A 16,856-nucleotide genomic window follows, 5' to 3' on the forward strand; every position below is an offset into this window, starting at 1 on the left:
TTTGACCGGATTGCTATGCTTCTGCATGTTTTTAAGTCACACAATTCTAGAGTTGTTGCAGAAAGTTAAAGAAAGGCAAGAGCAGACTGCTGAGAGTCATAAAATGTTAGTTTGGAAAGGGGCTTAGAGATCATTATTTAACAGGAGAAGAAACTGAGGCCCAAAGTTAAGCACAGGGGCTTGCACAGGGCCACCTAGAAAACCAGGAGCAAAGCTAGAACTGCAACCCAGGTCTTTCATTCCCAGTCTAGGACTCTTATCTTTATACCATGCAACTTCTCAAATGTTCCACACTATATCTGGTCTTTTATCAAATATACTCAATGACAATGATTTAAAATATACAAAGGGTAATTATATAACAGCTAGAGCTGAGCTCCACAAATCAAAGGTACTAGTTTTCCCTGAAACAGGCTAACTGGACACGCCCTTCAGGATTCTGTTGGGGGACTCAGTTCTGAGCATCTGTCCACGAGCAATGCCAATCTCTCAGCTGTTGCATACATACTGTATTTCCTCTTAGAGCCCCTTTCATGAAGAAGCAGAAAAATATGGTTCAATAAACACTGAATATTTTTGCTTTCTTTCTATAGTGCAGGTGAATTGACTCTGAAGATATCTCCTCAGAAATTCAACTGCATTCATGCATTGCAAAAATCACACAAAAAGCCATTTGACCAAAAAAAAAAAAAAAAAGTGATGGAACTGTGACTGCAACTCTATCCATGATCTTATTTAAGGAGTTCTTTTCACTTTTTTAAAGTGTTCTCTTTTATCTGAATCAATGTGTGTAAGACACATCACTTGAAACACTGGTGGATATTGAGGCGCTGTACTGCTGTAATTCATGCTGAGCCAGATCTCCACCTAATACAAACTCTGTGCATTTCCTTACAGACCAACAGTCCCTGTACAGAAGCCCTAGCACAAAGTTCTAGTGGGGGTACATGTAGCTGACTAAAGTAAAGTCCATTCTAAATACCGTAAAGACTAAATACAGTAAAACTGTGCTACGTACACATACCTATCCTCCTTCAAATCATTTCGTACTCTGTCCTGCAACACGTGATATGATTCTCACTGGAATAAGGTGGTTTTTTTCTTTCTATGCAAACATATAGAAATTATACATCCAAATGAGTAGGGCTGTACTCTTTAATAAGGTAATCACCTCTAGAAGTCATATATGCCTTCCAACAAGGCTGCTATCACACATACTTTTTCTGGAATTTCTAGGTTCTCCACATTTAATGTGCATAAGGATCACACTGGGAACATGTTAATAATGCTAATTCTTAGAGATGTGCATTTAACTGGTCTTTTGATGGGAGTCCGGGAACCTGTATTCTTAAGCACTCCAGCTAAGTTTTATACAGGTGATCTGCGAGAAAAAGCACTTTAGAATAGTCATGTCAGGGTATCAAAATAAAGACTACTGAGTTAACCTCTGTTTACATATACACATAACACACTGGAAGTTTAATTTTTTTTTTTTCCAAATCTTCATTTCTCCTAATAGAATATATTGGTACAGATATATATAAGAGCATCTATTTGCAATCAACATACCTCCATGAAAGAGATTCCTAAGCTCCAGACATCAGAATGAATTCCATACTGCTCCCCTGAAATTCTTTCAGGCTGAAAGAAAACAGAAGGGAGCTTGTGAGTTGATGTAAGCTACTTCAGGAAACACATATGCTCAAGTGAGCTCAGCTAAGGCAGAGTCACCAATATCTGCACAGCACATTAGGAACAGAAAAACAATTTTATATATATGTGTATTATATAGATAATCCATAGAAATTGTATAGGTAATACAGATATATTAGATATAATCTTACTGAATCCTCAAAAAGATCCTGTGAGGGAAACTTTGTTATCTTTAAGATAAAGAAAATGAAGGCTCACATTCGTGAGATATAAGGCAAAGTCCTAAACTAGTAAATGAGCTAAGACTTGAAATCAAACCAAATCCAGTGGTCTTAGCTGTCGAGTGACAAATTACAGGACATTATATAATATTATCACGTATTTGCATTTTGAGAGATGGGTCTGAATCACTAGGAATTCTGCTATTTAAAAATTTTTATTTGTATAATATTAAACTTGTAGGAAATTTTTAAGATTAAGACTAGTACAAAGAAAACCCATAATTCCTTTGCTCAGATTTACCTACTGCTCAACATTTTATCCCATTTATCAGGCTTCTTTTTGATATAAACCAGGGAACAGTTTGAAAGGTCCTTTTGGGACTCTTGGTCCTCCATTCAAGATATGTAGAAAATACTTGTTCTAACAATTAGCTGCACACTCTCTAGTTCAACAGGACTAATTCCATACTGACGAGGCTGCTGCCTAGTTTCTCTACCCCTGCAGGATTTGGCATTCAGTAAGGTACTTCACAGAAGTCTTCTGAACGAACACAGGAGCAAATGAGTAAGAGGAACTGAGGTCTCACTGAGATGGAACGGCTGCTTAAGGTTACAGAGCTAGTAACGGCAGGGCTAGGATCATGACCCATACCTCCTGGCCCCCAGTACCATACTCTCTTCTTGGTACCATCCCAGGAATTCTTGGAAGTCACCATAGCCATCATCTTTCGAAAGCCTGCATGAGCCACCCTTAGTAGTAACTGGAGTCAGGGTGAGTCTGGTCCACTGCACATGGAAGAAATGGGCATTCACCACTCACCAGCAGGGGATACACCAGGGGTATGGAAGCTGTGGGCCACATACTCTCAGGTGAGTTGGCTTAGTTGGGACCCGAACTTTGTAATCTACTTCCCACTCCCACCTACCAGGCTATCTCAGTATATTTACTGTCTTCTCCTGGGACCATTTTTCATAAAATTACATAAAGCCCTACCCTGAGGTAGCAGGATGGATTGTCTTACTTCCCTTCCTTTATTTATTTAATTTGTAAAATACCTTTCCTACCAAGAATAATTCTTCCCAAGGGCCGAGAGTCATGTGACCATTTTGCCAAGCCGCTAACAGACATGGTCATTCCAATCCCCTCATACTTTTTTTTTTTTTAATATTCTAATCCCCCCTACCATCACTTTTCAAGTTCCATGGTCATATCTGAATGAACTCATTATCCAATTCTAGCGAGATCAATTCATAATAGGAAGCATCTATATGGAATCAGCCAGCCAGTTATAGGAGTAATGCCATCGTCATCATCATCAATGACGACGTCATTACTCCATGCATTTACTGAAGAATGTCCATGTGCCAGGCATTGTTCTAAGTGCTTTTCATGCATATTTCACTTCAGATTCATAAATATCCATACTAGACTGGCACTATTCATCATCCCCATTTAACAGATAAGGCAAATGAGGCACAGAGAGGTTTAATTTGTACCTCCTGGGAAAGGATAATAATAGCTACCACTGAATGACCACCTAGTTTGTCCCAGACACTGGGCTAGATACTCTATATTCTCTACACTTCATATAACCTGACAAATATTGCCCTCATTTTACAGATGTAAAAACTGAGGTTTAGTAAGATTAAATGACTTGCCAAAGTGTAGAGTTATGGATTAAGTACTAAATGTATTATTTAAGTACACAGCCAGGATTCAAACCAGGAACATCTGACTGCAAAACCGAAGTTCTTTTCTGTGTGTCAAATGGCCCCTCTGAACTATAAGTCAGAAGAGCCACACACTAGTCTTGACCTGGTCAGTATTTCTCAAAAATACAGCCTTGGACTCTTCATCACAGAACTGCCTGAGGTGCTTATTACAAATGAACTTCCAGTATCAGAATCTCTGGAGGTGGCTCTGGGAGACCTTCATTTTAGCAAGTTATTTCTCTGGGTGAATCTTCAGTAAACTCGGCCCCAGTCATTAAACTTGTCTCTGTTTCCTACAGAGGGGACGATCTGCCTTTCTCGTCTCTTCTTAGGGCCCTGTTCAAGGCCCACCCTTTTTAGGTGAAAACTTCTTCCACTCCGCAGATTGAATTATGAATCCCTGCCTCTGTACTTTAAAATGCTCTTCATATCTTTCACATTAATTTATTGCACTGAGTTGTAACCATCCAGTTGATAGTCTAAGAGGCAAGGAGGGTTCTTATCTCATATCCAGTACCATGCCTGGCACACAGCAGGCAGCCAGTTCCACAGGTCTGCCCTCAAGAATTTGTACAGTAGTAGGGACTAGAAAAAGGTGTCCAGGCTGCTGAAACTAACATGGGTACAAGATGAGTCCCAATACATTCTGAATTTATGGAGCCAGGTCTTGAAGGCCTAAGACTGCACAACCCAAATCTGTTCTCACACTTGAAGCCAAGATGGCCCGCTCTGTCCTCTTTCCTCCAAAACAAAACAAAACAAAACAAAGCCAACAGCCAGGTACCACACTACTGAGAGATCTGTGACGAGTATTTTTCAGTTAAAAAGCAGAAGCTAGGTTACTTTCTGATATGATATTTGTCACCAGCACAGAAAGCTTAATAAAAAGAAAAATATGACTCTTGTCTGAAGCACTTCTGCACTGAAGTTTAAGTGTAGACGGAAAACTCTGGTCTGTTCTTAATGAGAACACTAAGGAGTGGTGATGATTTAAAAGCCAGAGGATCTTAAAAGAGCACTGCTCCAAGATGGCATGCACACTCCACCCCTCCACTTACTGCTGTGACTGGGCATTAACCTAGGACCCAGATTTAGTTAACTCATTCCAGAACTGTCTCTACTTATAACAAAAGAGAGGCTTCCCTGGTGGCTCAGATAGTAAAGAATCTGCCTGCAATGCAGGAGACCTAGATTCAGTCCCCAGGTTGGGAAGATCCCCTGGAGAAGGGAATCTCCCACTCCAGTATTCTTGCCTGGAGAATTCCATGGACAGAGGAGCCTGGCATGCTACATACAGTCCATGGGATCGCAAAGAGTGAGACACAACTGAGCGACTTACATTCTCTCATAACACAAGGCCCTAGGGTTTACTTGTCAAAAGCAGGACGATACCTGGTACATCCCATCCCTTACTTCTTCCCATAAAGGAATTTCTGCTCAGGGTTAGGCTACTCAGAAAATTAACAAAGTATGCACAAAACTTTAGGTCAGTATGGAATAACTGCAAGGAGATCAAACCAGTCAATCCTAAAGGAAATCAATCCTGAATATTCACTGGAAGGACTGAGGCTGAAGCTGAAGCTCCAATACTTTGGCCACTTGATGCCAAAAGCTGACTCATGAGAAAAGACCCTGAAGTTGGGAAAGAATGAAGGCAGGAGGAGAAGGAAATAACAGAAGACGACTGGATGGCATCACGGACTTAGTGGAAACAAATTTGAGCAAGCTCTAGGAGATGGTGAAGAACAGGGAAGCCTGGCGTCCTGTAGTCCATGGGGTCACAAAAAGTTGGACATGACTGAGTGGCTGAAAAACAACAACAGTATGTTAAATATATATATATATATATATATATCTCAATATCATAAACAATGGGTTGTTTTTTTTTAAGCTGGCAAGATCACTATGTGGGTAGTAGAACATTCAGGTTAGACAGGGTCCTGCAGTCACACTGCTCTAACTCAATCTATCTTCCAGTTCGCTAATTCCCTCTTGTCTTCAACATGCTACCAAATAGTGAGTTTTTCATTTTTATCCAGTAGTTTTGTTTGGGACTTTCTTACATCAACTATGTCACTTCTAAAATTTGTGAACTAAGTCTGTTTGCAACCTTTCTTCCTACTGGTTCTTTGGTTTGCTCTGTTTCTTTGTGGGCCTGGTTTTCTTTGCTTTACAGTTTTTGTTCATGAAAAAAAAATTTTCGCAGAGGTTTTCTGAGGCCTCAGGTTGATGTGTCTACTTCAAACAGTATTCTCAACATGAAGCTCCTTTTCTAACTCAGGTCACATATACAAACATCCAGGGTACAAATTTGTGCCAGAGATAATCTGTGGCCACAACTTTTCCCCTTTTTTCTTCCTATTGCTCTTTTGTTCCCTGGGATGGGGAAGAACAGCTTTGGTTCTGGTTTGTTTGTTTGCTTTTGTACTTGGTGGGGTAGGGGGCTCTTCAAGCTTCCAGCATAGTATGGGGAAGATCTCCTCTGAGACCCTCTGTCTTAAGGGAGCCCCCTTATCATTCACAGTTGCAACACACACAAATATCCTCAGCAATACAGGAAAATATCCTCAGGAACAAGTAGCTTTGGTATTCTAACATTCTGTTTCCCCCTCTGTTGTAGGTTTCCTTCTGAAAACCATCCCGGGAGTCCCCAGTTGTCTTTTTAGCTCTTCAGTGCATTTGAGATGGTTTTAAAAAGTATTTTAATTAGCATTTTTCAGCAGAAGAGTTGGTCCAAATAACCTAATGTGCTACCACCAGAAACTAGAAGCTGGTGTCCTAGTTAAATCTTGACTATCACTACTTGGCCAGCTCTGAGATTCTGGGCTAAAGTTACTTCACCTTTGGTTTCCTTACCTGTAAAATAAAGACAACATGTATACCTAATAGAGTTGTCTGAAGACTAAATAAATCCATGTAATGTGCTCAATTCAGTACATGCCACATGCGGATGCTTAGTAAATGCTGGCCTCCTTCCGGTCACCACCACTATCACTACGATCACTGCATGAGCGTGGCCAACCAAGCTGGATCATGGAATCCGCACAGGTTATAATCGGGGTAAAGATACTTTCCAAGAATAGGAAGAGTCCAGGTGGAAAAAATGTTCAGAAGATAGGAATAGTTATTTAGACTGACTTTCTGATCCCCCAAAACAAGTATTTGGATAAGATTTCTTAATTTCAAAACTTCAGGAATTCATAGTAATAATGTCAAAATTTTATATTTGATTTTAGAAAATTATAATAAATCACAATGACTCAGTAGTGGGTTAAAGTTTCAGAGACTTCTATCTTTAAAACAAGAGTAAAAGTTCTAGTGATTAGAATTTTCAAGAAATGATTTAGTATAAACCCCTAAAACCTTCTGGACTCCATTTGTAATCCTTCTGGAAGAAATCCTGTTAAAATATAGCTGAAAATGTTTCTTGCTTTGGATGAAAATATCCATTAAACCTAATTACCTACCTGCCCCTAAGATGCAATGTGTACTTGAACACGCCACTTCATTTTCTAGATCATCGAGGAGGCGGGACCAGATGACTTTTCAAGTCTCCTACAAGGACCACTGTTTAACACGCCCATAAATTGTTATTGCTTATTTGCTTGTTTGTTCTGATGACTTTATAATCTTAGAAAAGCTTCTCTATCTTTGTCCTAATTATCATTTTCTTATACCTAACATTTCAGATTATAGAAGAATAAAGTGAGACTGTTCACACATGCAAGGCTATTTCTTTGATTTATTTTCTTGTCAATATTTGAGCAGTCTAGTGGGTTGTATCTGAGTCATCTGAGGGTCTTCTATACTTTATCACACAAGTAAGATAATACAAAAACTTAAATCGTCTGCTTATAATTAGTGAACAAATCATTTTTGGAATGCAGGTTTCAAGAACTGATTCATTCACTTAGCACTGTTTGAACGACTGGATACAGAGAATAATCTAGAATAAACCCTGAATATACCAATCTAGATTTGGAGAGACACATAAATAATTTAGATAGAGTGGGAGGCACAGCAGTTAAGAGTTCAGTCCCTGGAAGCTGATTACGGAAGTCTGACTCCTCACTCTGCTACTTATTAGCTGTATGAAATTGGTTAAGTCACTTAGCTTCACTATCCCTTGGTGTTGTCATCTGTAAAAGAACAATATTTATCTACCTCATAGGGTTGATTGTGAGGATTTAAAGAGTTCAGCCATCTCACACTCTAGCAAAGTAATGCTCAAAATTCTCTGAACTCGGCTTCAACAGTATGTGAACCAGGAACTTCCAGATGTTCAAGCTGGATTTAGAATAGGCAGAGGAACCAGAGACCAACTTGTCAACATCCGCTGGATCATAGAAAAAGCAAGGGAATTCCAGAAAAATACCTACTTCTGCTTCACTGACTACGCTAAAGCCTTTGACTGTGTGGATCACAACAAACTGTGGAAAATTCTTCAAGATATGGGAATACCAGACCATCTTACCTGCCTCCTGAGAAATGTGTATGCAGGTAAAGAAGCAACAATGAGAATCGGACATGGAACAAGAGATTGCTTCAAAATTGGGAAAGCAATATATCAAGGCTGTATATTGTCACCCTGTTTGTTTAACATATGTAGAGTACATCATGCAAAATGCTGGGCTGAATGAAGCACAAGCTGGAATCAAGATTGCTGGGAGAAATATCAATAACCTCAGATATGCAGATGACACCACCCTTATGGTAGAAAGTGAAGCAGAACTAAAGAGCCTCTTGATGAAGGTGAAAGAGGAGAATGAAAAAGCTGGCTTAAAATTCAACAATCAAAAAATTAAGATCATGGCATCTGGCCCCATCACTTCATGGCAAATAGATGGGCAAACAATGGAAAAAGTGGTAGACTTTCTTTTCTTGGGCTCCAAAATCACTGCAGATGGTGACTGCAGCCATGAAATTAAAAGACACTTGCTCCTTGGAAGAAAAATGACCAATCTAGATAGCATATTAAAAAGCAGAGACATTACTTTGCCAACAAAGGTCCATAGAGTCAAACCTATGGATTTTCTAGCAGTCATGTATGGATGTGAGAGTTGGACCATAAAGAAAGCTGAGTGCCTAAGAATTGATGCTTTTGAACTGTGGTCTTGGAGAAGACTCTTGAGAGTCCCTTGGACTGCAAGGAGATCCAACCAGTCAATCCTAAAGGAAATCAGTTCTGAATATTCATTGGAGGGACTGATGCTGAAGCTGAAGCTCCAATACTTTGGCAACCAGATGCAAAGAACTGACTCATTGGAAAAGACCCTGATGCTGGGAAAGACTGAAGGCAGGAGGAGAAAGGGACGCCAGAGGATGAGATGGTTGGATGGCATCACCAACTCGATGGACACAAGCTTGAGCAAGCTCTGGGAGTTGGTGATGGACAGGAAAGCCTGGTGCACTGCAGTCCTGGGGTTGCAAAGAGTCAGACACGACTGAGCAACTAAACTGAACTGATATGTAAAGAAAAGGGTAATTAGTGCATGGTTCTAATTAAGTGTTCACTATTACTATCGTTTTTATTATCACTGCACTGAAACAGGTATGAATATAAAGTGAAAGAAACAGATGCAAAATGAGTGCGTTATATTAGATGACCTCTAATTGCAGATGCTCACAATTTACTATTTGTCCTCTACCCTATACTCCCAGCCCCCACTCATGTCACTCTACCCTCTAATTCTGTCTTTGTTCATCCTCCCAAAGAGATCTCTTTTATAAGTGCCCTTTTCACATACTATTTGAATCATCAAATTCATATATTATATGCCTTCTTATTCTCTAAAGGTATGCATGGTAAAACTGAAGGCTTTATGATGTCACACATGACATGGCCACATATAATGCCATGTTTCCTATGTTGCCAAAATCTTATGTGGATTACAGAGTGGTGCCACCATACCTGGCTAACTGCATGAAAGGCGCTCAGTAATTACAGGTTGATTAATTAAAGGTACTCAGTGTCAGAATTAGCTTTTACTGGCATAGACCAAAGGTTGGCAAACTTTTCTTGCAAAGGGCCAGACAGTTATTTTTCACTTTATGGGCCATATGGTCTCTGCTGCAACTGTCAAAACTATCCCACTCTGCCACTGTAGCGCTACAGCAGCCACAGACAACACAGAAATAAATGGGAGTGGCCATCTTCCAATGAAACTTCTTAAAATTTTTTACTTTGAAATACTTATTAATAAGAAGTAGAAAAACATATTCTGGGAGGTTTTGTACACTCTTCACTCAGTCCCTCAGTTGCTACAACTCTAATACAGCATCACAACACCTCAGGCAGGGGTTAACATCTGTGTCAGAATAAATGTTACTTCCACCTTCCCCAACTCCCAACCTCTGTTCTCACAGCAGTTAGGTAAGTCATGGTCAACAAGACCCTGTTGAATTGAGCCAAGCATCTGTGTATCACACCCTTTGCTTTCTAGGTAGCTTATACTTTTTACAGCTTGAACTAGAAAGTGGATAACTAGAGTTCCCTTGCCCAAGAAGCAAAGCAAATTTAGCTTTGCCAATATGAGCTAATGTTTCATAATTTTAATCTTTACATTTTCAATTAAGAGATGGATGCATCACATACATCCATACACAAAAAGGGGAAAAAAGTCATTTCTTTAATGTGTACCTGGGAAATACAACTGTAACCTGGATTTGTACATTCAAATATACTGCAATTTAATTATTAGAGCTAATGCTACTAAGAACATGATGGAAAGTGGAAAAGTTATTTCATTAATTGTTTGTCTTAAACTAGAGTGTTCCATGTTTTTTCAAAGACTGACATGGCATTTGGCATGGCTTTGTTAATTATAAAGGTGGCTCACCAATCTCAGCTAAGCTGGTAGAGCCAGGAGGGTGATTAAGTTTTATATAAAATAGGTATGGGGACTTCTCTGGTGGTCAGTGGCTAAGAATCTGCCTTCCAATGCAGGGGATGCAGGTTTGATCCCTGGCTGGGGAACTAAGATCCCATATGCCATGGGGAAAACCCATGCATCGCAACTAAGACCTGATACAGCTAGGTGAATATTAAAAATTAGATGTGATGACTCAGAGATTAATTTTTTGTCACATTACCCAGAAAAATGAGAAATAATGAATTTTCTTTAAAAACAATACAAGGCAAAAATTAACTGTTTTGGTATCTCAATTTAAAAAATGCTTTGTATTGTTCTGAGAGTAAGATCCAGAGTTCTATCCATATTAACATCCTTTTAACAAAGTAACATATGAACAAAGAACACTGAGAATAAGATCCAAGGTTCCATACATAGTTCGTTTAACTCATATAAAGACTACTTGGAGTGAAACTGACTACCTGAATAAATATAGAACCCTCATCAAAAAACTAAACCTAAGATATAAAAACAAAATGTTGCTCCAAAATACTAAATAAGTTTCCTGCTTGTCATTTCGCAGCACCCTATTCTTGAAATGAAAGTGGAAACCAATAAATAAAAGTGATTTTATGAACACAGATAACTTCCCTTACTTAAAAGGCAGGCAAAAGAAAAAGGTATACCCACATTGGTATTTGAAATAATCCTATGCTTCTACTTCTTATTCCTAGTAAATTTGTTTCAGAGTAAATCTGTCTATTACCTTTTAATAGACATGAACTCAAATAAACAGAAGACAGACATAATGTTTGACAGTAAAATGTCTGCTAAATCCTTATATTCAGAGGCCCATAAGTAATAATTTAATTTTTAATTAATAATTTAATTTTCATCTGGTGTGGAAGCATGCTTATTCCTGGAAAAAACAGTTGATCTTATTGACTGACATTTTGATATACTTTAAGGTTAATTAAATAAGCAATGAGGCAAAGTAGCTAATGTGCTGTAAGATGCAATTTTTCTATAGGATTGCATTCAAAACAATTTTAGATTTGAACCAACCAGTTAAGTCAACAAAGTGAGAGAAGTTGGTAGCTCCTGCATAAACCCTAACATCTTTTAGGAAGACTTAAAAATTGAATCATGACTGGATTGACTTCATAATTTATGATCTGTTAGGCTTAAGCTGTGGATTTAATTCAAGAACTGTACATTACCAAGTACATAAAGATGTTGCTTTTAAATGTTATTTTTGCATAAGTTTACTTACCGCCATATAAGCATTTGTTCCAACATACGTCTTGGCTATAGAATTCACCAGCTATGAGACAAAACAGTCTGTTAGAACAATATAAAGATAATGTGGAAATAAAATGGGCAATTATTCCTCATTTAACCTACAATCATCATTTCTATAAATCAACTAAAAATTATGTAAAAGGGAACAAATTTATCTACAAAGGCATTAAAAATGATTAAATCTCTTTTCTTTTGAATGTGATTTCCAATTTAAACAAGCACAGCTTTACAGTTTATAGCAGATAACCTTCAACAATTCACTTAAGCAGGATGCTTATCGCTTTAGTACCCCAAACCCGCCTGATATAAAAAGTCAATTTGAAGTAGAATTTGAACACACTCATTTTTTAGTCAGATGGCTCAAGATGTGAATGAAGCCCCATGCATTACCAGCATGAAGCGAACACTAAATACGCTGGAGGGATAACAGACTTTGACAACTCATAATACAACGATGACCTTCCCTTTGGTCTTCATGTTTGGCTGGGAGTAAAGGTGGCTGCAATTCAAATCAACATCACAGCACGCTCATGGGTCACTATCACCGGGGTTCTCAGGGGAGGCCCAAAATGGAAATTAATTAAAATTTGTGCTGCACATTGTAATGGCCCTCCACCATTGTTGCTCCCAATATTAATTTTTATTGTGGGCCAGTTGGGCTCCCCAGGCACAGCTCCCACTCTGCCCTCCCTTTTGTCTGGCCAAAACGCTTTCATATCAAAGCTGCATATCAATGAAGTTTGCTATTCGTAAGTAGTAATTACAATATCAGCAGTTTTTACTGTCATTAAACAATGAACAATCATATTCTGATGAAGGCAACTCGCTCAGAGATTAAAAATGAATAACACAATCCCAGCCGACAAGAAGATGCAGAGTTCTGTTTGTCTGGCAGCTAGGTGATTTTTCAATCCAGAGAGAGAATGAAAATAGGAAGTAGATGTTACAGAAACGAGAACATATCAGGAGGAAAAAGAAACCTACCTGAGTGCTAACTCCAAAATCACACAGCTTGACTTGTCCTCTCGTGTTTACTAGCATATTGGAGGGCTTCACATCTACAAAAGGACCAGAAAACCCCATGTAACTAATTCAATATCCACCGAGCTTGTTCTAAAAAAAGCAGACGCACACCAAACCATATTGCAGAAATGACATCATCTGTTCAACCTAGAATTCTAATCACAAATTTAATGCAAAGCATTTTATCTGGAGGCAAAATGTAAGGTCCTAACTCCCTCACTTCCAACCATTTCTGTTTCTGTAGAAGCAAGAGTTTATTTATTTCATTTGAAAGTCAAATAAAATCTTGGCTTCCAACAACAGTAAACACACCTAACATCCTACTCCAGCTTTCAGAAAAAGTAGATAAGAAAATGTAGCCTTCTTGCAAAAAATTTGTACAAAAAGGCTTAATTTTGCTCTTAATGTGAAAGTGCTTCTCCCACCTAAAAAGTAAGGCCAAAGGGAAAGCCAGTAAAGAAAAAATCATTCAAAATGTTTGCTGTAACAGGTTATATCTGATTGAAACGATGAAAGTGCGAATGCAGTACTGCTTTTTCCTGGTTTTACATGCAGACCATACTTCAGATAATCCTCAGAAATGGACCTAAAAGACGTATGTACGTGTGTGCATGTGTGCACTTACCAGTCTTTTATTTATCCCTCTCGTCCCTTATATCATTTTGGCTGTTTTTAAAGTTAACAAAGGAACTGACATAGCTTTTGCCAAGGCAGTCTGCTAAACAGACACAAAGGGTTTCTGTGAAGCATCATCAGTGATAACAATGAGCCTTTTCAGGAATTCAAGGAGCCAACAAAAACCATCCAAGCAGGATGAGACCACAGCACTTTTGTTGGTACAGGACAGCACCTGCTTCAACATTTCATCTTCAGCAGCAAAAGTCGTTTAGAACAGACAGCTTGCTGTATTCAATAGAATATATGACCATAATTATTCTAAGACGAACAACAGACTCAGATTTCTATGTAACATCTAAAAAAAACTGTGAGTTAATCTCATGCTGCCCATCCAATCTGCAAAAGGGTACCTCCCAAAAAATATCTTGCTAAGAGTAGGTACTTAGCTCAAACTTCAGGTTCAAACTCAGTAACCAATGATTACTGAACCCTACCTCCCATGTGACAGGCATCTTCTCATGTGTGTGCTCATTCAGCATTGCCTGACTGACAAAAGAATATACACTCCATGTGTATTCAGGCAGGGACTTTGACGCTTTTACTGACTTCTAGATACTAGTTCCTGAAGAGGGCCAGTCATACAGGAAATGCTTAATAAATATTTGTTGAATAGATGAGAAAAAATTAACGGAAACCATGAACACATAGCATTATTTTGTGAATGATTATGTTTCAGTGGTCAGGGGTTAGCTGTAGACTATGCCTCTGTAGCATGCCCTTTCAGATAAGACACACTATATACTTCTTGTAGGGGGGCTTTCTCTCTGAAAACAGGTCAGTATGCCTAGGCGTGTGTAAGCTTTTTTAAACCAACTTGCCTCTCTGCTTCCAGTTTTCCCCAATTTCAACATAAACCTTATACCACCATCATATTAAATACACTTTCACTGTATAACTTCTCTCCTAAGAAGGAAGTAAAATATTCCCTGACCTTCTCCACCAACCCCAAAGTGAATTCCCTAAGAATAGGGTTGTGCTTTCATTTGAAAGCAGTTTGAAATCAGTTCAGTTCAGTTGCTCAGTTGTGTCCGACTCTTTGCGACCCCATGGACTGCAGCACAACAGGCCTCCCTGTCCATCACCATCTCCCGGAGTTTATTCAAACTCATCTCCATTGAGTCAGTGATGCCATCCAACCAGCTCATCCTTTGTCATCCCCTTCTCTTCTCGCCTTCAATCTTTCCCAGCATCAGGGTCTTTTCAAATGAGTCAGCTCTTCACATCAGGTGGCCAAAGTATTGGAGTTTCAGCTTCAACATCAGTCCTTCCAATGAACACTCAGGACTGATCTCCTTTAGGATGGACTGGTTGGATCTCCTTGAAGTCCAAGGGACTCTCAAGAGTCTCCTCCAATACCACAGTTCAAAGGCACCAATTCTTTGGCACTCAGCTTTCTTTATAGTCCAACTCTCACATCCATACATGACTATTGGAAAAACCATACCCTTGACTAGATGGACCTTTGTTGGCAAAGTAATGTCTCTGCTTTTTAATATGCTGTCTAGGTTGGTCATAACTTTTCTCCCAAGCAGTAAGCGTCTTTTAATTTCATGGCTGCAGTCACCATCTGCAGTGATTTTGGAGCCAAAAAAAAAAAAGTTTGCCACTGTTTCCACTGTTTCTCCATCTATTTGCCATGAAGTGATGGGACCGGATGCCATGATCTTTGTTTTCTGAATGTTGAGTTTTAAGCCAACTTTTTCACTCTCCTCTTTCACTTTCATCAAGAGACTCTTTAGTCCTTCTTCACTTTTGCCATAAGGGGGGTGTCATCTGCATATCTGAGGTTATTGATATTTCTCCCAGCAATCTTGATCCCAGCTTGTGCTTCCTCCAGCCCGGTGTTTCTCATGATGTGCTCTGCATAGAAGCAGTCTTATATGTGCAGCCTCAGTAGTCTGCACAAAAAATGCACATCATAGACAGCCACGGTAGACACTCAATAAATGTTTGCTGAACTGGAAGGAATGTTAAAGCCTGGTCTTATTTTCCAAATTTAATTCTCATTACAGGCCCTCAACTTTAAATATTTTTCTTTTGGACAATCTGCTCTTTTATATACTGATACCCTTAAACTGGGCTTCTCTGATAGCTCAGTTGGTAAAGAATTTACCTGCAATGCAGGAGACCCTGGTTCCTTTCCTGGGTCGGGAAGATCCCCTGGAGAAGGGATAGGTGATCCATTTCAGTATTCTTTGGCTTCCTTGGTGGCTCAGATGGTGAAGAATCTGCCTGCAATGCAGGAGACCTGGGTTCTATCCTTGGGTTGGGAAGATCCCTTGGAGGAGGGCACGGCAACCCACTCCAGTATCCTTGCCCAGAGAATCCCATGGACAGAAGAGCCTGACAGGCTGCAGTCCATGGGATCACAAAAAGTCAGACACGACTGAGCAACTAAGCACAACACAGCACCCTTAAACCACTCTTAAGCCACACATCTAATGGAGACAGGTAATGAACAAATATTTGGAGCTCCTGGAAGAAGGGGCTGCCTGGAAATCACAAGGCATGGCAAGATGAACAAACCTTAGCTTTAATCAGACACACATTTGACTTAAGTGGACCAACAGAGAGAAAAGAATAAAACAGCAAAATGTCTACATCATGTTCTGAAAGGCAAGGTGTAAATAAGAACCGGATGGCATTCTCAGCTCTCCAATATCTTTTTTAAACTTATATATATGTCTACTGCCTGATTTTGTACATTTACTTTTCAGAAGTAGTTTGTGTATGAAAGCAGTAGGTATACAGCCATCCTAAAACAACTTCTGTATTCCAACTAGACTGGGCTAGCCATCGTCTCAAAAGAAACCAATCTCTAAAACACCACTACCATGCCATCATTCATGCTGTGTCCCAGACCTCAACCTCCCTGGGTTTAGAAATCCTTACTTGATAATTTTTGACTGATTTTTGTCCATCCTTCAACTCAAGTATCCCATCTCCCTGTTAACATATCTACTTGGCCACCAAAATCACTGCTTCCTTTGAATTGCTAAGGCATTTACCCTCTGTACCATTCAGAACTGAGCATGTGACACCTTTTTTTTTTTAACCAGTAATTACTTACCGTATTTACTGTTAAAGGTATCACCAAGTAATAAGTTCACAGGGGAGGAATATTACACATTTTTGTATTTATCCTGTGTGAGCATAACATTTTGCTCACTAGTTGATGGCTTCCTAAACAATACACTAAATTTGTTAGTATTAACTGTTCCCCTCCCCAGCAACACTGGACCATAATAGATCCCTTTAAACAAAATCAACGGATTCAGATGAGGAGACAGAAGCCTGACACAGTGGAGACATAAGACTTGGATTTTAGTCTTTTGGGCCCTGCCAAATGCGACTTTGGACTAGGCATGTGATGTTTTAGTTTTCACCTCTGTAGGGAGATAATAAAAGTTACTGC

The 16,856-nt window shown here is 39.2% G+C and overlaps 1 protein-coding gene across 2 annotated transcripts in view; it reads right to left on the reverse strand.

Annotated features, from left to right (window-relative positions):
* The window catches only part of MAP2K5 (mitogen-activated protein kinase kinase 5), a 262,257-nt gene that overhangs the window by 109,234 nt on the left and 136,167 nt on the right, over positions 1–16,856 (reverse strand). For both annotated transcript variants that reach the window (XM_005685146.3, XM_005685145.3), the window contains exons 14-16: positions 12,725–12,798; positions 11,712–11,762; positions 1,570–1,641 (exon numbers count right to left, since the gene is read on the reverse strand). In XM_005685146.3, the coding sequence (XP_005685203.1) occupies positions 1,570–1,641; positions 11,712–11,762; positions 12,725–12,798 (197 nt within the window). The remainder of the gene's footprint in view (positions 1–1,569; positions 1,642–11,711; positions 11,763–12,724; positions 12,799–16,856) is intronic.

Source organism: Capra hircus, chromosome 10 (assembly GCF_001704415.2).
Source record: "Capra hircus breed San Clemente chromosome 10, ASM170441v1, whole genome shotgun sequence".
NCBI lineage: Eukaryota > Metazoa > Chordata > Mammalia > Artiodactyla > Bovidae > Capra > Capra hircus.